Source organism: Dioscorea cayenensis, chromosome 16 (assembly GCF_009730915.1).
Source record: "Dioscorea cayenensis subsp. rotundata cultivar TDr96_F1 chromosome 16, TDr96_F1_v2_PseudoChromosome.rev07_lg8_w22 25.fasta, whole genome shotgun sequence".
Classification (NCBI taxonomy): Eukaryota; Viridiplantae; Streptophyta; class Magnoliopsida; order Dioscoreales; family Dioscoreaceae; genus Dioscorea; species Dioscorea cayenensis.
The window spans coordinates 186,071-208,862 of NC_052486.1; the positions used below are offsets into that span (position 1 = coordinate 186,071).

The 22,792-nt window shown below is 38.5% G+C and overlaps 1 protein-coding gene across 1 annotated transcript; it reads left to right on the forward strand.

Annotated features, from left to right (window-relative positions):
* Positions 1-1,716: 1,716 nt before the first annotated feature.
* On the forward strand, positions 1,717-22,341 carry LOC120279097 (auxin transport protein BIG). The gene is given in 15 exon segments (XM_039285957.1): positions 1,717-2,105; positions 2,189-2,295; positions 3,312-3,477; positions 3,568-6,122; positions 6,124-9,663; positions 9,824-10,438; positions 10,506-10,686; positions 11,995-12,229; positions 12,331-16,887; positions 17,034-17,256; positions 17,510-17,914; positions 18,807-18,950; positions 19,287-20,300; positions 20,529-21,035; positions 21,228-22,341. Coding segments are annotated over 15 exon segments (15,330 nt in total). The 5' UTR covers positions 1,717-1,867; the 3' UTR covers positions 22,071-22,341.
* Positions 22,342-22,792: the final 451 nt, after the last annotated feature.

Genomic DNA, 22,792 nt, shown 5'->3' on the forward strand with positions numbered 1-22,792 from the left:
AAATTGTGATACAATAGACAATACAACAAAATACCATATCTAGTATCTGAACGTATCTGTCTGCATCAATTGTCATATTAATTTATAGAATCACTTCAACATTTGCAATTCAAAAACAAGTGACAAAAACAACAAATTGGGCAATGATCAAAGTGAATAATTTTATTAATTTTTTAGAGTTTAAGTGGCTTTAAAATTCTTACTTGATAACTTAAAAAAAAAATAATAATTACTTATGTGGCATAATAGAATATCAACTATTCATCACTCTCAAATCCATTCAATAATCCCTAATTTGACAGTTCATTTTCTCCCTCAAGCAAAATGTGGAAGGTGATGTGAAACAATGTAAATCTAAGAAAATTCATATAATTAACTTTGTTATTTATTAAATCCATCTAATATTAATAAATAAATAAATATGTTTGTCGACATTCATTGTCGTCTTTCAACATTTGCAAAATACAAAATTGAACAACACAAATGTCAAAATAAAACAAATACAAAAACAAATAATTCCATTAAAAATTTTAAATTTATCAACCCCGAAACTAACATTATGAATCCAAAATTTAGTTGTATAACTGGCTTCCTTTTCAAAAGAAAAAAAAAAAAATCTTATACTTATTTTTTTAGAATTTAAGTGTCTTTAACTATGAAAATTATTACTTTATAGCTTAGAGAGAAAAAAAAATAAATTATGTCCCAGAATAATATACCAACTATTTATCACTCTCAAATTCATAATAATCCTCGACGTTTTTTTCTCACTCATGTAAAATGTGGAAGGTGATGTAGAATGGTATAAATCTAAGAAACTTTGTTGGTTATTAAATCCATATAATTTTACAAAGATGTTAATATATTTATTGATATTTATTATCGTCTTTCAACATTTAACAAAATACAAAATATAAACAACAAAATCAAATAAACACGAGAACATATAATTTTACAAAAAATTTAGGATTTAACCGTCTGAAACTCATACCATGAATCCAAAATTTAGTCACATAAATGGTTTTTTTACCTTATAGCTTAGAAACAAATAGATAATCTATAATTTGATAGTTCATTTTCTCACTCAAACAAACATGGAAGGTGATATGCTAAGAAAATTCAAATAATAAATTTTGCTAGTTATTAAATCCATCTAATATTACCAAAAAAATATATATATTTTTCGACATTCATGGCAGTTACAAAATACAAAATGGAACAATACAAATAACAAAATCAAACAAACACAAAAACAAAAAAAAATTATATTAAAAATTTAGAATTCAATAATCCAAAAATAAAAAAAATCGATATATTTATCGACATTTATTACAGTATTTTCAACACATGTAAAATACAAAATCGAATAACACAAACGACAAATCAAAAAAAAAATCCACTAAAAATTTATAATTTAACAGTCCAAAACTATCATCATGAATCCAAAATTCAGTTATATAACCAGCTCTTTTTTTTTTTAAAAAGACAAATCTTACTTTCAAGTTTTTATAAAAATAAAAGAAAAAAAAGGAAAAAAAACCTGCTTAAGAACTAAGCAACCCGTGAAAAAAAGCATCAACCACTCATCACCGTCCGATCAACAATCCAACGGTTCACATTCTCTCATACACCAAATAGAAATCCTCAAACCGACATAAAACCCATAATATATATATATATATATATATATATATATATATATATATATATAAAAGAAAAAAAGAAAAAAAAAAAAAAAGAAACAAAGCTTCATCATCGCTCAATCCTTCTCTTCTTGGTTTCTCTTTTCTCTTCTAAAACCCTCGCTTTGGATTCTTCTCTTCGATCCATACTTCTTCTTCGCATGAGCTATCATTGATCGATCGCCATGGCGGAGATCTCCGGGCTACTCGAGGTCTTCCGTGAATCATCGTCGAAGGATGTTGCGTTGCGGCTCCGGTCCGATTCGGTGCGACCTGGGCTTGAACGGTTCTTGGCTATTGTAGAATCGGGGATCGGAGATGCTGGGGATGGTCGGAAGGTATTTGAGAGCTGGAGCCGTGCTCAGATCGATGCTGTGGCTTCAGTTGCGAAGTTGATTGTCTCCGCCACTCTTTCCAGTCCGGGTATGTTTTGGGTTTTGTGTTTTTGTGGAGTGTTTGGGATTAGATTTGAGAACTATGGACTGTTTTGTTGTGGTTTGGAGCAGCTGTGGAAGTGGAGCGGGTGATGGTGGTTATCGTGGAGAGGACTCTGGAGTTCTGCATTAGTGTTCTAGAAAAATCGGAGTTTGATGGTGATGATCTCAGTTTGCAGGTTCGTGGCTTTCTGGTTTTAGTTCAAAATTTATTGACTTGTTCTGTTTAGATTGCTGCTGGTGACTTAATCCTTCTCATATTTTTGTTTAAGCAACACATTTGATATAGATTTTTTTTTTTTAGAAAGTGGATTTATTGATGTTGCGTAGCTTTGACAACAACGTTATTCTCTCCATTCGTCGTTGCAAAAGCTGGCTTTTCTTAGGTTTGTAGCTGATGCAGGATGGGACACTTGGCCCTTAATAATGTTGCCCGATTAATAGATTGTATAGTTGTGATTGGTGTAAAGCATGACAGTAATAATGAGTCTGAGAGGGTAGATGAATAAATGGTAGTAAACCACAGGCTACTTGCAAGAGACAGGAGGCATGAACGAAAGTTGATCAGATAGGTAGTCAAAGAACTGTTATTAAATATTAACATGTAACCTTGTATAGAAAAAAAAAAAGGTTGAATCCAACTCTTGGTCCCAAATGTCTCATCAGATTTGAGAGGGGATGATTTTGAGGCTTCTTTTGTTTTGCAGTTCCACCTCTAGAAATATTTTTCATTAACCGACTTTAAAACTATCAGTCCCTAGATACAAACAAGAGGTTGATGAGATGATCCATTTGAGGTTCTTGAAGAGTGGGACCACAAAACTGTAAATCTGAAGCTCAATTTGAAATCCTTTCTCAGACTTACTAAATTTTTTTTTCACTATTTAGTTGTTAGTCACATCTTCTTTTCTTTAGCAAAGAATCATCTCCATAACCTTTCTACTTAACAAAATCCTTAAAGCAAGGTTTTCTATTGTACTGATCCATGCAAGAGCATAGGGTTTGGAATTATTGAGCATGTTGGTCCACTTTTATTTCTTTTTCCTCAATAGACTAATTAGACTTTTTGTGAAATAGAGTTCTACTTTGTTCCTTATTTCTGTGCACTAATTTTTTTGCTCTCTTTTCCAGATTGTTTATGTATCTCTTTAATTTTAAAATTGAGAATTATTTATTTTCTTTTTATTGATTGCAGAATGGATTGCTCCAAGTAATTGAAACCACATTGACTGATGGAGGGGCAAAAGAATATGATGCGTCGTACCTTGACTCTGCAGATAACTTTGTTGAACTATTATCTATTATTCCAGTTGAACATTTCAATCTTGATTTGAGCACTGGCCGTTTGAGTGATCTCCAAGGTAGATCTTGTTGAGCTTAGCATTTGCTTCATTTTTTTAATGACTTCTATTTGTTCTTACACTGTAATTTCATGGTTCTTCTGGAAAAAGGTCTCTACTGCTTGAAGGACAGAAACTCTGTGCGGAGGGTTTTCACTACTTTATCTTCAAAAGCACATCTTTCAGAACTTCCTGTTTTGAGCAAATCTAACTATCAGGTTTCCAAGGTTTCAGATAGCATGTTGTCTTTAGCATTGCATCATGCAGTTCATTTGGGATGCCTACCTCGTCTGCTTCTGCTTTGTCAAAAACTGCTTCAGATTCCAGCTACTTCTGACAAAGAGGCTGAAGATATGTATCTATGCTTAAGATTGGTCTTCATACAAAGAATTTTGAAACTACTTGCTAACCTTGCAAAGGAAATTTCGTATGAAGCTTGTGACACTAAGTTATTGTGTGCGGTTGCAAATTTTGCTGACATTTTGCCTAACTTGTTCAAATTGAGGTTTGACATCATAAACCATGATTGGCTCTCTGCAGGAAGCAATCCTGGGAGTCTTCTATTGCTAGTAATAGAAGACTTTCTACTGTTTATTCAAATTATTTGCTGTGATGATACTGTTCTGAAAAACATCCAATCATGGTTGACTGCTTCTATGCTAGACATCTTGGATTCCAATATTTGGAGATATGATCAATCAAACTCTTCATTAAGACCTCCGCTGATCTACTACCCTGAAGTTGTCATGTTTGTCTTAAAGCTCCTTAAGAATGTTAAGAAATGGACATCTCGAACTCATGATTGGAAGGAAAGGTCTGATGTTGATCTACCTGATTGTAATTCAATGTTTGAGGCGAGCTTTCTTTATTGCCATATTCGTTCTGAGAAGGTTTTATTGCTCAAGCAATACACACCCAAGGAATATTTGGTGTGGCTATTTCCATCATCAAAGCAATGGGTGGATGATTTGGTACATCTTGCTTACTTTCTTCACTCAGAAGGAGTGAAATCAAAGCTGAAGGCTGAAAAATCACGCCTGAATTGTGCAAAAGCTGTTGCTTCCTCGGATTCAGACTGTGCAACTCATCTTGAAGATGAGGCCCTCTTTGGGAATCTCTTTTCTGAAGCCAGCAGGACAGGGGGATCTGCTGATGTGCAAGATCAAACTGTCAGCGCACCTGTTGGTCATTCCACTGGCCATCACCTTCTCATCCATGCAGCAACTGAGTTGTTGGGCTTTATGAACATTTATATCTTTTCTCCAGAATGGCATAGCTACATCTTTGAAGAAGGATACAGGCAAATTGATGGGAGCCACATATCTCACTTAGTCTCGATACTTACTTGCCAAACATCGTTGTCTGATGAAAGGAACTCGTACAATTCTGCATCTTCGGATCCCCAGTCAACTTTTGAGCATATCAGTGAGATCTGCTTTGAACTGATGCACAACATTGTCGTCCATTGTGCTTTATCTAGCATGCTTGAAGATCAGCTTGTTGATCAATTGCTGAAAGTTGAAAATGGAATGTATGTATACAGTCACTATACCCTTAAGTTGTTGGCGTTTGCTCTTATTTCCAGCGTAGAGATGGATGATATCCGAATAACAAAAAAAATCTTCGAGAATTATGCTGATTTTATTTTGGAGAAGGCGAAAAACATTTGCCACCAATGCTCTGAGCCTATGGATTTTCTCGAGATTCTTCCCTGTGCTTTTCATTTGGAAATTCTTCTAATGGCATTCCATCTTTCCAATGAAGTTCAAAAAGCTGCCTTGACAAATTACCTGTATTCTTCACTCAGGAAGCTACCCGCTCCCGAATCTGGATTTAATTCGAAGCAGCTTATTTGTTGGGCATTGTTAGTTTCAAGGTTGGTTTTGGTGTTGCGGCATGTGCTTCTCTATCCATCTACTTGCCCTTCTTGGTTGGTTCTGCAGTTGAGGTCCAGAGTGAGTGAATTTCCATCTAGAGCATCTTCCCGTTTGTTGAATGACCACCTGCACTCCTGGGCATCAGTTGTGACAGAGAGGATTATGGTGGGCTCTGGGAAAGATGTTTCAGGCATTGGTGTCTTCCTTTCCCACCTTATTGATATCTCTCCCATTTCTGTATCAATTTGTAACAATGATGATATATTCCATAGTCTAGGGTTTGGCTGGAGTGACTTGCTTGCAACCTTTTCATGGATTCTTGATCATTGGAAAGGCAAGAAAGCTGAAGCGGTAGAAGCACTAATAGTTGAACGATATGTCTTTTCACTTTGCTGGAGTACCCTCTCTAGTTTTCTTTGTGGTACATTTTCACTTCCAGAAAACAACTGGCAAGATATTGACTTATTCGATGCTGAATCATTTTTCCGATTTGGTCACTGGATTGAAAGTAATGTTGGACTCAGCAGTAAGGATGTTGACTTTGCAGATATTGTTTTTAATCTACTTCATCAGTCTTTCCAAATACATTTGCCAGCTATGGCTGCAGTGCAGGACTGGGACTTCTACAGAGCTAGCGCTTGGCTGTCTATGATGCTCACTTGGCTTAATGCTGGAATTTTTAGATATTCTCTGAGGCGAGGGGTTCCTGGTGTTGGGTGGTCGTTATGTGCTGAGCCATCTGAAAACTCTGAGTTCTCACGCAAAGCAGAAGATTTAATGTTGAACATTTTTGAGGGTCAATAAAGATGGAATGCTATTAAATGCCCTATCATCTATTCTGAAGATATACTTGCAAGTTCTTCAATCTGCATTTCTTTCCACTCTTGATCATAATATATCTTTAGCAGGTGGTCCATATTCTCTTCTATTGTTTAAGCACACTAGATTTGATGGATGTAAACTTGCTTCTTTGCTGAAGTTGAGTGCTGCTGATTCTTTGTGGCTTGAATCCACATGTGGTCTCTTGACAAAATTAGATGAGATTGCGAGAGAAGAAGATAAAGGAAACTTGAATTTCGTATCTTTCAGGTGCCGATGCCATGGTTTTCCTTCAAATGGAGAGCCTTCCAGCAGTACACTCATTTCGTGTGTTCTTATAGTGCGGGAGATCATATCTATTTTAGACGGTTATCTTACTGTCAAAGTAGCTGAAGGAAGTTTATGTGTGGAGATGCCAGTACTTTGCCAGCTTCTTGAATCAGTCATATCCATCAAATCTGATAGAATTTTTCAGTGCATTAGTGAGAAATGTGATTCAGTATATTCCATGTTGGTTTCCAGCCAAAAGGAAATGTCAGGCTTCAGCGATCTGCTTGTCCTGAAGCAGATAGGAAGTTTTCTGGAAGAGATGAATGCTAGCGATGTTTGTAACAAAAATGTTCAAGAAATGTTAATTGTTGATGTAGTTGATTTTATTGAAGGTCTCAGGGGAGATGATTCAAAAGAAAAAGTTTTCCAATCTTTCATGGGATCTGCAGAAAACCTATCTGAAAAAGCAAAGCAACTTTTTGGTGGCCAATGTAGCAATCTGTTGGTTCTCATAAATGCACTGGATAAGTGCTACTCTGAGATGGTCAATGTGAAAGTTCTCAATCTATTTGTTGATCTTTTTGCCGGTGGAATGTATCCAGGTCTTAAGGTTAAGGTTGAACGAAAATTTATGGAGATGGATTTGTCATGTCTATCGAGTTGGCTAGAGAATAGGCTTTTGGGATGCACAACAGAATCTCCAGAAGGTGCTGTTAGTGTAAAATCAAGCGCTGGATCACTTAGAGAATCAACAATGAACTTCATTACACATCTAGTTTCCCAATCAACCGAAACAGTTTCTGTAGAACTCCAACACCGGATTGTTGAGGCCATGCTTATGTCACTTGATAGTGCATTTGTGCTGCATGATATTCATATCGCTAGAGCTTATTTCAGCTTTGTGGTTCAGCTTTTGAGTGGCAAGTCTTCAATTAAACTGCTCTTAGAAAGGACTATGTGCTTAATTGAGAAATTGGCTGATAATGATGGCTTACTCCAAGGCTTGAAGTTCCTCTTTGGCTTTCTTGGGTCTGTTTTGGGTGACTCTGGAGCTAATAAGAGTGCCTCGGATAAGCTTTCATCAAAGCTTGGCTCAGGTAACATTCTTGGTTCAGGATCAATGATTTCAAAACCACTTGGTTTGAGAAAAAACTCGGAGAATTTAGTTCTTCCTGCCAATCAAGAATCTAGTTCTACTTTGATTGATTGTGATGCAACTTCTGCTGATGAAGATGAAGATGATGGCACATCAGATGGAGAGGTGGGTAGCATAGACAAAGATGAAGAGGAGGATGGTAACAGTGAAAGGGCACTTGCTTCAAAAGTCTGCACATTTACATCCAGCGGGAGTAATTTCATGGAACAGCATTGGTATTTCTGTTATACTTGTGATCTTACTATCTCAAAAGGGTGTTGTTCTATATGTGCGAAAATTTGCCATCGAGGTCACCGTGTGGTATATTCTCGATCTAGTCGTTTTTTCTGTGACTGTGGGGCAGGTGGCGTCAGGGGTAGCAGTTGTCAGTGCTTGAAGCCTCGAAAATTTACTGGAAGCAACAATGCACCAGCTAATAACACTAGTAGTTTTCAATCCCTTTTGCCATTCTCTCAAGATTCTGAGCAGGCACCAGACAGTGACACGGACTTGGATGATGATATTTATCTGGATATTGAAAATTCCTTCAACTTGCCAATTTCAAGAGAGGTGCGTAATGAGCTTCCTGCAGTGCTCAAGGACCTTGATATGGAAGGCAGAATTCTTGAACTCTGCAACAGACTGCTGCCTGAGGTGATCGACCGCAGGAATTCAAATTCATCTAAAGATACAAAAGTAATACTGGGTGATGATAAGGTGTTATCCTATACTGTTGATCTTTTCCAATTGAAGAAGGCCTACAAAGGTGGGTCCCTGGAACTGAAGATAAAAACGGACTATCCTAACTCCAGAGAACTCAAATCACTCCTTATTAGTGGATCTCTCATTAAATCATTGCTTAGTGTTAGTATTCGTGGAAGGCTTGCGGCTGGCGAAGGTGATAAAGTGGCTATATTTGATTTGGGACAACTAATTGGACAGCCCACAGCGACACCTGTTACAGCAGATAAGATTAATGTTAAGCCCCTTTCTAAGAACATTGTCCGTTTTGAAATTGTTCATTTACTGTTCAATCCTGTCGTAGAAAATTACCTTGCTGTTGCTGGGTATGAAGAGTGCCAGGTCCTTACTGTGAATTCTCGTGGTGAAGTGACCGACCGGCTTGCAATTGAGCTTGCGTTGCAAGGTGCCTATATTCGTAAGGTGGAGTGGGTTCCAGGTTCTCAGGTTCAGATAATGGTGGTGACTAATGTCTTTGTCAAGATATATGACCTTTCCCAAGATAACATCAGTCCAATGTACTACTTCACTCTGGCTGATGATTTGATTATGGATGCCACACTTGTTTCCGCTCCCATGGGAAAAGTATTTGTTCTTGTTTTATCAGAACGTGGCTGCTTATATCGGCTAGAATTGTCCATGGAGGGTGATATTGGAGCCAAAGCTATAACAGATATTATCCATGTTCAGCACAAGGATTTTCAGCCAAAAGGCCTTTCCTTGTACTTCTCTTCAACTTACAGGCTACTTTTCTTGTCCTATCAGGATGGAACTACCTTGATTGGTCGCCTGGATGCCAATGCAACGTCTCTCACCGAGATATCAGCTGTCTATGAAGATCTTGATGGTAAAGCAAAGCCGGCTGCACTCCATCATTGGAGAGAATTGCTTGTGAGTGGTGGGGTTTTTGTTAGCTTCTCAAGTTTTAAATCGAATGCAGCCCTCGCAATTTCCATAGGTCCGCATGAATTATTTGCGCAGAACATGAGATATGGGGCAGGCTTATCTTTGCATGTGGTAGGAGCTGCTGCGTATAAGCCTTTGTCAAAAGATAAAGCACACTGTGTAGTTCTACATGATGATGGCAGCCTCCAAATTTACTCTCATGTGCCTATGGGCTCTGACCTAGCCACAAATTTGAGCAGTGATCATACAAAGAAGTTAGGGTCTGGCATTCTTAACAGTAGAGCTTATGATAGTTTGAACCCAGAATTTCCCCTAGATTTCTTTGAGAAGACAATGTGCATTACACCTGATGTGAAGCTGAGCGGCGATTCAATAAAAAATGGTGACTCTGAAGGTATCAAGCAAAGGTTGGCATCAGAAGATGGATTTGTGGAGAGTGCAAGTTCTGCGGGATTTAAGGTATGGTCAACACTTAGTAAATTGATTGTCATGAACACCTGCAACTATTTGTTAGGTTATGACTGCATTTTTTTTTTCAGCCTAAACAGATGAGTTCTTTTGGTTTTCTTTGTTGACTTGATTTCTATAAATGGATTTTGTGCTCTTTCTAAATTTTCAGGTGACTGTATCAAACTCAAACCCTGACATTGTCATGGTTGGTTTTCGTGTACATGTGGGTAACACATCACCAAATCATATTCCTTCTGAAATTGCAATTTTCCAGAGGGTAATTAAACTTGACGAAGGCATGCGGTCATGGTATGATATCCCTTTTACAATAGCAGAGTCGCTTTTGGCCGATGAAGAGTTCACAATTTCTGTGGGTCGAACTTTTGATGATATCAACATGCCTAGAATAGATTCCTTGGAAGTTTATGGCCGTGCCAAAGATGAATTTGGCTGGAAGGAGAAAATGGATGCTTTGCTGGATATGGAAGCTCATGTGCTTGGTTCTGGCTCTAGTGTGACTGGGGCTGGAAAGAAGTTTCAGGCTGTGCCAGCTGCTTCGATGCAGGAGCAAGTTTTGTCAGATACTCTAAGGCTTCTTTCCAAAATATATTTATTATGTAGGTCAGACTCCTCAGAGGCTGAGGATGCCATTTCAGATCTTGATAAACTCAAATGCAACAAGTTGCTGGAAACCATATTTCAGAGTGACAGGGAACCATTATTGCAGTCTGCTGCTTGTCGTGTTCTCCAGGCAGTCTTTCCTAAGAGAGAGATCTACTACCATGTAAGTGTCGTTCACTCTGGATTTCTGTTAGGTTTTAGCTTTATGCTAAATATCATGTTATATTTAGGTGAAAGACACTATGCGCCTCATGGGGGTTGTAAGTTCTTCCCCCATGCTTAGTTCAAGGATAGGAACTGGAGGTGCTACAGGTGGGGGTGTTGTTAAAGAGTTCACAGCACAGTTACGTGCTGTCTCTAAAATTGCACTGCATAGAAGATCAAACTTGGCCACCTTTCTCAAAATTCATGGTATGTGTAAAGACTTACTTCTCTCTTCCATTTAATATATATACATTCCATGCATTACTTAAGAAGGTGATATATTGTGGATCATTTTTATTCACTTGGAACCCCCTATTTCCTGTTAATTTTGAACTGTCCATGAACCATTTTTTATACTTTATTTACAAAAGAAATAATTTGTTGCATCTCTGATGTGATCATGAATGGCTGTAAATTTTCCATAAATTTTAAATGCACCTACGCCACAGATCCCAATATATTCTGTGGATGACCTTTTCTTTCTTGACTCTAATTATGCATATTATTTGAAAATTCTTATGTTTTACTTTTGCAATAATGAAAAAAATTAGTGGTAGAATGTTTATTAGAACTAAAATGACAAAAAAACACACACACACACACACAAGAAATGTTCTTTGATAGTTCATTTGTATGGTACAAATAAGCAAAGCTATCTGGTGTAAATTACAACCATCTGATTTTGGTCTAGAAGTCCAAAATTTGGATGTTCTTGTTACATTGGAGGTATGCTATGTTGATCAGTATTTCCTTCTGCGGGGTGTGTAGTTGTAAGTTTGCTACATTCTCTTTTGAGAACTACTTACTACACCATTGGGGAATTTGATGATTATAAAATATGATGATGCAATTGTACGGGAAATACTTCTACCTTAATTTGTTTTGTTGGATATTAAAAAAAAGTTGAAAATAAGTTTGCTTCATCCGGTTATGGGAAAGACTGATAGTACTTGTACTTCATTCTCATAAAACCTGATAGATTCTAAATGTTTAAAACTCAGATTTTATAATCCTTCTAGCTTGTTGAGCTGTCCTTCTTTCCTGGCTATGGGTTAGTTTTATTCTGAACCATTGAAAGTGCAAAAGATTGCATGGATAGTCCATCCCTTAACATCATGGTTGCCTTTCGAGTAGCCTTAGAGTCTAAAGTGCTAAATTTTTGTATGAGATGTGATCTGGTGAATCTTTAATAGGAGCTAATTTTTCATTATTGCCTTCTGTGGAGCTACAGTATATTTTCACTAATTTTTCATTATTCAGTCAACTAGTGCCTTAGAATCTAAAGTAGCTACAGCAAACTGGTTGACTGAGCCTTCTGGGTGCTTAAACAATGTCAAAATTTTATTTTTCAACTGCTTTGTTGGAGATCTTGTTACTTGAAATGGATACTTGGTAGTGATTTATGTGCTTTTTGGGATGAGAAAGTATGCATTAAAATCACTTGTATGATTCATTACTTTAATTTGCTTTATTGTGCATAATTCTTTGTCCCTTTAAAACTTCCATCTGTTTTAGGCTCAGGAATAGTGGATGGATTGATGCAAGTTTTATGGGGTATATTGGACTTGGAGCAACTAGACACACAAGCAGTAAACAACATTGTTGTGCCCTCTGTGGAGCTTATCTATAGTTATGCTGAATGTTTGGTGCTGCATGGCACTGAAGCATCTGGAAGCTCTGTTGCTCCTGCAGTTGCATTACTCAAGAAATTACTTTTTGCCCCATACGAGGCAGTCCAAACGGCAAGCAGGTCTTTTTTCTTGCTAGGTGCTATTAAAATTTCTTTTTCATCGTTTTGTCCCTAGACATTCCATGCTGACTCTCTTCTCTCTTTTATGATGGTGGGTTCAGTTTAGCTATATCATCTAGGTTGCTACAAGTTCCCTTTCCCAAGCAGACAATGATAGCCACTGATGATGCTGCGGAGCATCCAGTTACAGTACATGCACCTTCTGATGTAAGTGCATCTGGGGGAAATGCACAGCTCATGATTGAAGAAGATTCTGGCACATCATCTGTACAATATTGCTGTGATGGTTGCTCCACTGTTCCTATAGTTAGACGTCGATGGCATTGCAACATATGCCCAGACTTCGACTTGTGTGAGGCCTGCTATGAAGTTCTGGATGCAGATAGGCTGCCTCCACCACATTCTAGAGATCACCCCATGTCGGCTATCCCTATTGAAATAGACTCCCTAGGTGACGGAAATGAAATTCATTTCTCTTTGGATGAGTTGACTGATACCAGCATTATGCCTGCTGCTATGGATATAGGCACCAATAATTCACCATCTTCACTGCATATATTGGAAACTAATGAAGCTGGAGACTTCCCTGCTTCAACTTCTGACCAAAGAATAGTTTCTATATCTGCTTCAAAGCGGGCTGTGAATTCTCTGTTGCTTCGCCAATTAGTTGGAGAACTTAAAGGATGGATGGTATCAACTTCAGGGCTGCGGGCCATCCCTGTTATGCAACTATTTTACAGATTGTCTTCTGCAGTAGGTGGACCTTTTATGGATAGCTCAAATAATGAAAATTTGGATCTTGAAAAATTTGTGAAGTGGTTTTTGGACGAGATCAACCTCAACAGACCATTCAATGCAAAACTCCGTTCGTCTTTTGGGGAAGCTACAATCCTTGTCTTTATGTTCTTCACTCTAATGCTTCGGAACTGGCATCAGCCTGGAAATGATAGTTCTCAGTCAAAATCAGGTGGAGCCTTGGATTCACAAGATAAAGTTTCTGTTCAGATTTCTTCAGTTGCTGCAATAACTACACCTTCTGTTGATCATGAGAAAAACGAGTTTGCTTCTCAGCTTGTGCGAGCTTGTACTTACCTTAGACAGCAGACTTTTGTGAACTATTTAATGGATATCTTGCAGCAGCTTGTGCATATTTTCAAGTCCACCTCCATAAATGTTGACGGTAGCTTGTCTTCTGGCTCGGGTTGTGGTTCGCTTCTGACAGTTCGAAGAGAACTTCCTGCTGGAAACTTCTCTCCTTTCTTTTCTGATTCTTATGCTAAAGCTCATCGTGCGGATTTTTTCGCGGATTACCATAAGTTGCTATTGGAAAATACTTTTCGACTGGTCTATAGTTTGGTTCGACCTGAAAAGCAGGACAAGTTGGCAGAAAAAGACAAAGTTTACAAGTCATGTATTGGTAAGGATTTGAAGTTGGAAGGATTCCAGGATGTTCTATGTAGTTATATTAGTAATCCAAATACGACATTTGTTCGAAGATATGCGAGAAGACTCTTTCTTCATCTCTGCGGTAGCAAGACCCATTATTATAGTGTCAGAGATTCGTGGCAGTTCTCAAATGAAGTGAAGAAGCTATACAAACTAGTGAATAAAGCTGGAGGCTTTCAGAATCCAATGCCATATGAGAGAAGTGTTAAACTTGTGAAATGTTTGTCTGCTATATCTGAGGTGGCAAGCTCTAGACCCAGGAATTGGCAGAAATACTGCTCGAAGCATTCAGATTTTCTCCCTTTTCTGATGAAAGGAATTTTTTATTTTGGTGAAGAATCTGTGATACAAACACTGAAGCTTTTGAATCTGGCTTTCTACACTGGGAAAGACATGGGCCATTCTACACAAAAAGGAGAAACTGGGGATGTGGGAACAAGCTCTAATAAAGGTGGGCAACAGTCTTTGGATTCAAAAAAGAAGCGGAAAGGCGAGGATGGAACTGAAAATGGTTCTGAGAAAACTTGTTTGGAAATGGAACAGGCTGTTGAAATCTTCAATGACAAAGATGGTTACATTTTGAGGCATTTTATTGATTCCTTCTTGTTAGAATGGAACTCAACAAGTGTGCGTGTTGAGGCCAAATGTGTGCTGTATGGAATTTGGTATCATGGCAAACAGTCATCAAAGGAGGCCTTGTTGATCGATCTCTTACAGAAAGTAAAGTGTCTCCCTATGTATGGTCAAAACATTGTGGAGTATACCGAGCTCATGACCTTACTACTTGGCAAGTCACCTGATGCTAGTGTGAAGCAATATGAAACAGAGTTTGTAGGCCGATGCTTAACTTCTGACTTTATAAGCTGCATGTATGAGACACTTCACTCACAAAATGAACTTCTTGCAAATCACCCAAATTCACACATATATAATACTTTGAGTAGCCTGGTGGAGTTTGACGGTTACTATCTTGAAAGTGAGCCTTGTGTAGCATGCAGCTGTCCAGAAGTTCCTTACAGCAGAATGAAACTTGAGAGCTTAAAATCTGAGACAAAGTTCACTGACAACCGCATAATAGTGAAATGCACTGGAAGCTATACTATTCAGACAGTCACAATGAATGTCCATGATGCTCGTAAGTCAAAATCAGTGAAGGTTTTGAATTTGTATTATAACAATAGGCCTGTGGCTGACTTGTCAGAACTGAAAAATAATTGGTCATTGTGGAAGCGGGCAAAAAGTTGTCATCTTGCTTTTAACCAAACAGAGCTAAAAGTTGAATTTCCAATTCCAATTACTGCTTGCAATTTTATGATTGAGCTCGATTCCTTTTATGAAAATCTTCAAGCTTCTTCTGTGGAGTCCCTGCAATGTCCTCGTTGTAGCAGGTCCGTCACCGACAAGCATGGTATTTGTGGCAATTGCCATGAAAATGCATATCAATGCAGGCAATGCCGAAATATTAATTATGAAAATCTGGATTCTTTTCTTTGCAATGAGTGTGGATACAGCAAATATGGCCGTTTTGAATTTAATTTCATGGCAAAGCCAAGTTTTACTTTCGATACCATGGAAAATGATGAGGATATGAAAAAAGGGTTGGCAGCTATTGAATCCGAATCAGAAAATGCACATAGGCGATATCAGCAGCTTCTGGGATTCAAAAAGCCTTTGCTTAAACTTGTATCAAGCATTGGTGAACATGATATTGATTCTCAACAGAAGGATACTGTCCAGCAAATGATGGTGTCCTTGCCTGGGCCATCGTGTAAGATCAACCGGAAAATTGCTCTTCTAGGTGTGCTTTATGGTGAAAAATGTAAAGCGGCTTTTGATTCTGTCAGTAAAAGTGTCCAGACATTGCAAGGGCTTCGTCGGGTGCTTATGGCCTATCTGCACCAGAAGAACTCTGATGATATGTTAGCTTCTTCAAGATTTGCAGTTTCTCGATCACCAAATAATTGCTATGGATGTGCTATCACATTTGTTGCACAGTGTATGGAGTTGTTGCTAGTGTTGTCAAAACATCCAAACTGCAAAAAGCAACTTGTTGCTGCTGGCATCTTGCCAGAATTATTTGAGAACAATATTCACCAGGGCCCCAAATCTGCTCGCGTTCAGGCAAGGGCAGTTCTTTGTGCTTTCTCTGAAGGTGATTCCAATGCAGTGGCTGAGTTGAACTCTCTGATACAGAAGAAGGTTATGTACTGCCTTGAACATCATAGGTCAATGGACATTGCACTGGCAACTCGTGAAGAACTGCTCCTTCTTTCGGAGACTTGTGCTGTGGTAGATGAATTCTGGGAAGCCAGGTTACGTGTTGCTTTTCAGCTGTTATTTTCCTCCATTAAATTAGGAGCCAAGCATCCTGCTATTTCGGAGCATATTATTCTTCCTTGTTTGAGGATTGTATCTCAGGCTTGTACACCACCTAAGTCTGAGAGTGCCGAGAAGGAACAAGTCAGTGGCAAATCTGCTTCTGTTTTGCATTCAAAGAATGACCATTCTTTAAACACTTCTTCTCATAGCATGTCAAGTGGAACTAAAGTTCTACCTGAGTTATCTGAGAAGAATTGGGATGGTGGTCGAAAAGTTCAGGATATTCGACTATTGAGCTATTCTGAGTGGGAAAGAGGTGCTTCATATCTTGATTTTGTCAGGCGGCAGTACAAAGCCTCACAGGCTGTCAAAGCTACTTCACAAAGAACTCGCCAAGATCCTCAAAAACTTGAATACATATCTCTTAAATATGCTCTAAAATGGAAACGGCGAGCTTGCAGAAGAACATCAAAGGGTGATTTGTCAACATTTGCATTGGGCTCTTGGGTTTCAGAATTAATATTGAGTACTTGTTCCCAATCTATAAGATCTGAAATTTGTGCTTTGATTAGTCTTCTCTGCCCCCAAAATTCTTCTCGAAGATTTCAGTTATTGAACCTACTCACTTCATTGCTCCCAGCAACCCTCCCTGCGGGTGAAAGTGCTGCAGAATATTTTGATTTATTCTTTAAGATGATAGATTCTGAAGCTGCACGTTTATTCTTGACTGTGAGGGGATGCCTGACTGACATCTGCAAGCTGATAACTGTGGAAGTTGGAAATGTTGAATCACGGGAGAGGAGTCTTAATATCGACATATCTCAAGGATTCATCCTTCATAAACTTATTGAGCTTCTAAGCAAGTTCCTTGAAGTACCCAATATTCGGACCAGGTATACATGCTTTTGTTATCTTTGATTAACAAGCGTTGCTTTTAGCGGTTGTTGTTGTTGTTGTTAGTATTTTTTAAGTTATTATTATGGCACCATCATCATTGGTATCTCTTCATTGCAAATTGCTTTTTGCCTGTTCTTGCCAGATTCATGCGAGATGAATTGCTCTCTGAAATTCTGGAGGCTTTTCTTATCATTCGTGGTCTCATAGTGCAGAAGACAAAGCTAATTAGTGATTGCAATCGACTCTTGAAGGATCTTCTTGACAGTCTACTGCTTGAGAACACTGGAAACAAGCGGCAGTTCATACGTGCATGTATTTCTGGTCTACAGAATCGTGGGAAGGAAAGAAAGGGGCGGACATCTCTGGTATGAAACAACATCACTGGTGATATACTTACTGTGCGCGTGCGCGTGCGCGTGCTTGCGCGTGCGTGTGTCCATATGATATTTTAACCTGAATAATTTGTGTTATAACTTCTGGTAGTGGAGGTTTATTATTTGAAGAGTGGGTTTTGTTAATAAATTTTCTCTGCTTCAAATCTCTGAGGAAAGCAATGCTGTTTCTGTTTTAATATGTGATCATTGGGAAGTATTTGACCAATCTGATTCTTTTGTGCAGTTTATTTTAGAGCAGCTCTGTAATATGATTTGTCCATCCAAGCCAGAGCCTGTTTATCTTTTGATTCTCAATAAGGCTCATACTCAGGAAGAATTTATACGTGGTTCAATGACCAAAAATCCTTATTCCAGCACTGAGATTGGCCCTCTAATGCGGGATGTCAAAAATAAAATATGTCATCAATTGGATCTCTTGGGTCTTTTAGAAGATGACTATGGCATGGAATTGCTAGTTGCTGGGAACATAATTTCTCTTGACCTGAGTATATCTCAAGTTTATGAACAAGTGTGGAAAAAATACCACAGCAAGGCACAAAATACTTTGTCCAGTTCTGTTGCAGCAGCTTCTGGTGGATTTTCATCAGTAAAAGATGGTCCTCCAATGACAGTTACATACAGGCTTCAGGTTTGTTTCTACTTTCTAAGCTTTACCATGGTTAGTTTTTTTAGTTCTGTTTTCTTTTGGATGAGTGATTCTAAAGGATATTGAACGCAAATTGTATCACCCTTTTGAGATCAATTTACTTATTATAACTATGCTACTTAGCCATTTTTAGTTTTTGTTGCCCAGCATTTTTATTGCATGATAAAGTAGCTTCAAGTAAAATGGTGCTAGCAAAAGTCTCAAATTTTTATCATCTTTGTTTAATTGTTATGTGCAAAAGCTTGTGTGATCAAGTTCTTTATGCATGGTTGACCTATTGCTGGCGTCTTCATTTTGTAACATACACCTGTCTTTCTGATGCTTGGCATGTTTGTTCTAATATATATATATATATATATATATATATATATATTTATATAGATAAGTTCACAAGTGATTAATATTTTCCATTAAAATGCTTAATAGTCAGTTTATTTGCAGATTAATCTTTTCATGCTGTTGTTAGTCATTCTTGTTGGTACATGATTATAGCCGTGTCTACTATTTTGGATGCTGTTGATATAAAATGCTTGCTAGGAAGCATGAGTAATGAAAATTGATGGTTCAACTAGCAATGTTGTCTTAGCACATTGCAGTGTATGAAATCTGAATGACTTTTATAGAGGTTTAGATTCTAGGAAAGTTTTCTCTATGAATTGCTTGCAATGCTAGTCTCTCCTAGTAAAAATCTTCCCTTGCATCTGAGCGTCATAGAAAAGAACTTATTCTATTCTTTGATGGACCGGTAACATGCATCTGTTATTTGAAATATTCCCTTGCCATTCAATTTGTACTAACAGGATATGATGAAGGTGATCTATTTGTAATTTTGAAGCATGGCTACTTGATCTGAGCTTATATTCTTAACATGCAGGGTTTAGATGGTGAAGCGACTGAACCAATGATCAAAGAACTTGAAGAGGAGAGAGAGGAATCACAGGATCCTGAAGTTGAGTTTGCGATAGCAGGTGCTGTCAGAGAGTGTGGAGGGTTGGAGATTATTCTTAGCATGATCCAGGTGGGTTATGTTCATATTACTGTTCAAAATTTTGTTCACTTCCAATTATTGATTTAAATTATATTTTATGGACTTCTCAACAATCATCTGCTCGAAAGTTATTTTCAGTTTATTAAAGACGTATTTTCCTATATTTAGAAATTTATACATTTTGGAGATTCTCCTTAATAATTTTCAAGCAAAATTAATTGCTGACTACAAAGTAAGTCTCCTTTCATGGTCCCTGTCTAGTTACTAAAATTTGTTTTGCTGGTGATGGTTTCTTTTCCCTAAAAAAAATCTGAAATTTTTTTTTTCTGGTAAAACTTCTGCTCATAACATGCTTCATTTTTGCAGCACTTGCGTGATGATGAATTGAAGTCCAACCAAGAAGAGATGAGTTCAGTGCTTAATCTTCTTCGGTACTGCTGTAAGATAAGAGAGAACAGGCGGGCATTATTACGATTAGGAGCTTTGGGATTGCTTCTTGATACTGCAAAACGTGCTTTCTCAGTTGATGCGATGGAACCTGCTGAAGGCATACTTTTGATTGTGGAAAGTCTCACCATGGAAGCCAATGAGAGTGACATTGGCATTGCTCAAAGTGTTCTCACTGTAACTAATGAAGAAAGTGGTGCTGATGAGCAGGCAAAAAAGATTGTTCTCATGTTTCTGGAAAGACTATGCCACAAGAAGTCAAATAAGCAGCAACGCAATGATGAGATGGTCGCTAGGATACTGCCATACCTAACTTACGGGGAACCAGCAGCTATGGAAGCACTTGTCCAACATTTTTACCCTTTCCTACAGGACTGGGGTGAATTTGATCGTTTGCAGAAAGAGCACCAGTGTAATCCCAAGGATGAGATGTTAGCTGAACAAGCAGGTAAGCAAAGGGCTGCTTTGGAAAATTTTGTTAGAGTATCAGAATCCCTCAAGACTAGTTCCTGCGGGGAGAGGCTGAAGGACATTATTCTAGAGAAGGGGATTACCAGGCTTGCTGTTAAACACTTAAGAGAGTGTTTTGCTGTCACGGGGAAGGCTGTATTCAGATCTACTCCAGAATGGGCTTCTGGTTTAAAACTGCCTTCAGTTCCACTTATATTGTCAATGTTGAGGGGACTTTCAAAGGGTCATTTGGCTACTCAGTTGTGTATTGATGAGGAAGGCATCTTACCTCTGCTTCATGCTTTAGAGGGAGTCGCTGGAGAAAATGAGATCGGTGCAAAAGCTGAAAACTTGTTGGATACATTGGCTGACAAGGAGAGTAATGGGGATGGCTTTTTAGGAGAGAAAATTGACAATTTGCGGCATGCTACCAAGGATGAGATGCGTCGTAGGGCCTTGAGGAGAAGGGAGGAATTACTAAAGGTAAGTGTTTCTTTTTCTCTCTCTGGATTTTCGTAACTGGTTTTAACCTTTGAACTTATACTGATTCTTTTCATTTTTGTACGATCTTGATGGCCAAATGACCTAGGGCCGATGCCGCCTTTTGCTATTCTAAATTGTTTTCAGGAATTTCTTGAATGAGCACTGTTTTTCATGTTAATGTCTAATTTTAGTTGACATTGTGTTATTCTTCATATGCTTCTCCAACAGGACCTTGGAATGAGAAGAGAGTTTGCTTCAGATGGGGGTGAGCGAATTATTGTTTCTAAGCCTGTGATTGAAGGGTTGGAAGATGTTGAGGAAGAAGAAGAAGATGGTTTGGCATGCATGGTATGCCGGGAAGGCTATAGTCTTCGGCCTAACGATATGCTGGGGGTTTACTCATACAGCAAGAGGGTGAATTTGGGTTCAACTTCTTCAGGAAGCGGGCAGGGAGATTGTGTCTACACAACTGTGAGTCATTTCAACATCATACATTTCCAGTGCCATCAGGAGGCCAAACGGGCAGATGCCGCACTGAGGAACCCTAAAAAGGAATGGGAAGGTGCTACCCTAAGAAACAATGAAACCTTGTGCAACTGCATCTTTCCATTGAAAGGTCCATCTGTTCCTCTCCCACAGTATGTTCGATGTGTTGACCAGTTCTGGGACAACCTTAATGCTCTTGGCCGAGCAGATGGTAGCCGGCTCCGGCTATTGACCTATGACATTGTCCTGGTACAAACTCTTATCTTTTCCACACATCTAACTTGATAACATGCAATCGAGTGCTTCCTTTGGATTCTTTTTTAGATGACAATATGCTTTCCGAGATATTTGTAGGATTGTACCATCTAATATTTTGAATGGTAGCTAATTTTAATGCTGAATTCCTAGATGAGATGATGCCTAATGATTTCTCTTGTGCAGATGCTAGCCCGGTTCGCAACGGGTGCTCCATTTAACACAGACTGCAAAGGTGGTGGCAGAGAGAGCAACTCAAGGTTCTTGCCTTTCATGATTCAAATGGCTTGTCACCTCCTTGATCAAGGTAGTTCGGGTCAGCAACGCCGAACCATAGCCAAGTCAGTCACTTCATACTTGTCTTCAACTCCTACGGACTCCCCCACGAGGCCATCTTCCTCTTTTCCTCTACCCCGCTCTTCTAACGGACCCTCAGATGAGACTGTCCAGTTCATGATGGTGAATTCCCTCCTCTCGGAGTCCTATGAGGATTGGACACAACATCGCCCGGCCTTCTTGCAACGTGGTATTTACCATGCTTACATGCAACACAAACACGGCCGCTCAACCCTCCGTGTTTCTGATTCTGATACAACCGCTGCCATTGCTAAATCTGACGAGGGTTCGGGTTCATCAACAAACACAAGCGACACTGCCAAGCTCTTCGCCATTGTCCATCCAATGCTAGTCTACACAGGCTTAATTGAGCAGTTGCAGCAGTTCTTCAAGCTGCACAAGACATCAACAACAACAACAACAACAGCAGGGTCAAAAGAACCCGTAGGGGATGATGGCGGTAACGGCAAAGGCCTGGAGAGGTGGGAGGTTGTGATGAGAGAAAAGGTAGTGAATGTGAAGGAGATGGTTGGGTTCTCAAAGGAGATGCTCTCATGGCTCGAGGAAATGACGTCGGCCATCGACCTGCAAGAGGCATTTGATGTCATGGGGTCCTTGGGGGATGTTGTCTCAGCCGGATTCTCTCGCTGCGAAGACTTTGTTCAGGCTGCAATTCTCGCCGGCAAGAGTTAGAATTTATGCTCAGAATTTCGTATTTTTTGAGACATCATAACATTTAAAGTTACATATATATATATATATATATGCATTTGCAACAGAAACAATTTGGCCTCTTGGTCTTTTTGTAGATTTCTCCAGTTTTATATCTGTTCAAGAGTGTTTTGTATCTGCGGTTGTATCATGTATGATGTATGTATACCTACTTATTTAAATCATGGTTACCGTTGTTCTGACAATAAGAAAAATTGATCCCATTTCATTAATTGTTCTGGGATTTTTTGCAGATATATATTGTGCCCATTGGCCAAGATCAGATGATCTCATTAATATATCTATGTTTTCTCTCTCTCTCTCTATATATATTCTTTATTTATTATTATTATTTATCCAATTTACTTATTGAAAACCTGGGAACTTCAATATGTTAAAAATCAAATTCGAAAATTGTACCTAAAACAAAATGGAGTTGATTTCTAATCTCTTAATGTGTGTGTATATATATAACAAATTCCTGTTATTGCACCAGCTAACGGCCCCTGTTTTCTCTGTTTACTTTATCTTTACATATATATATATATATACATATAATACGTCAACTATGGATATTCCTAAAATATCCGTTGTTGGCCATAATAAAGTTTAAAAAAAAACTGTAGATATTCGTAGAATGTCTGTTGTTGGCAACATTGAAGATTACAGAAAGACATAGACATTAACAATAGAGATATTGGAAC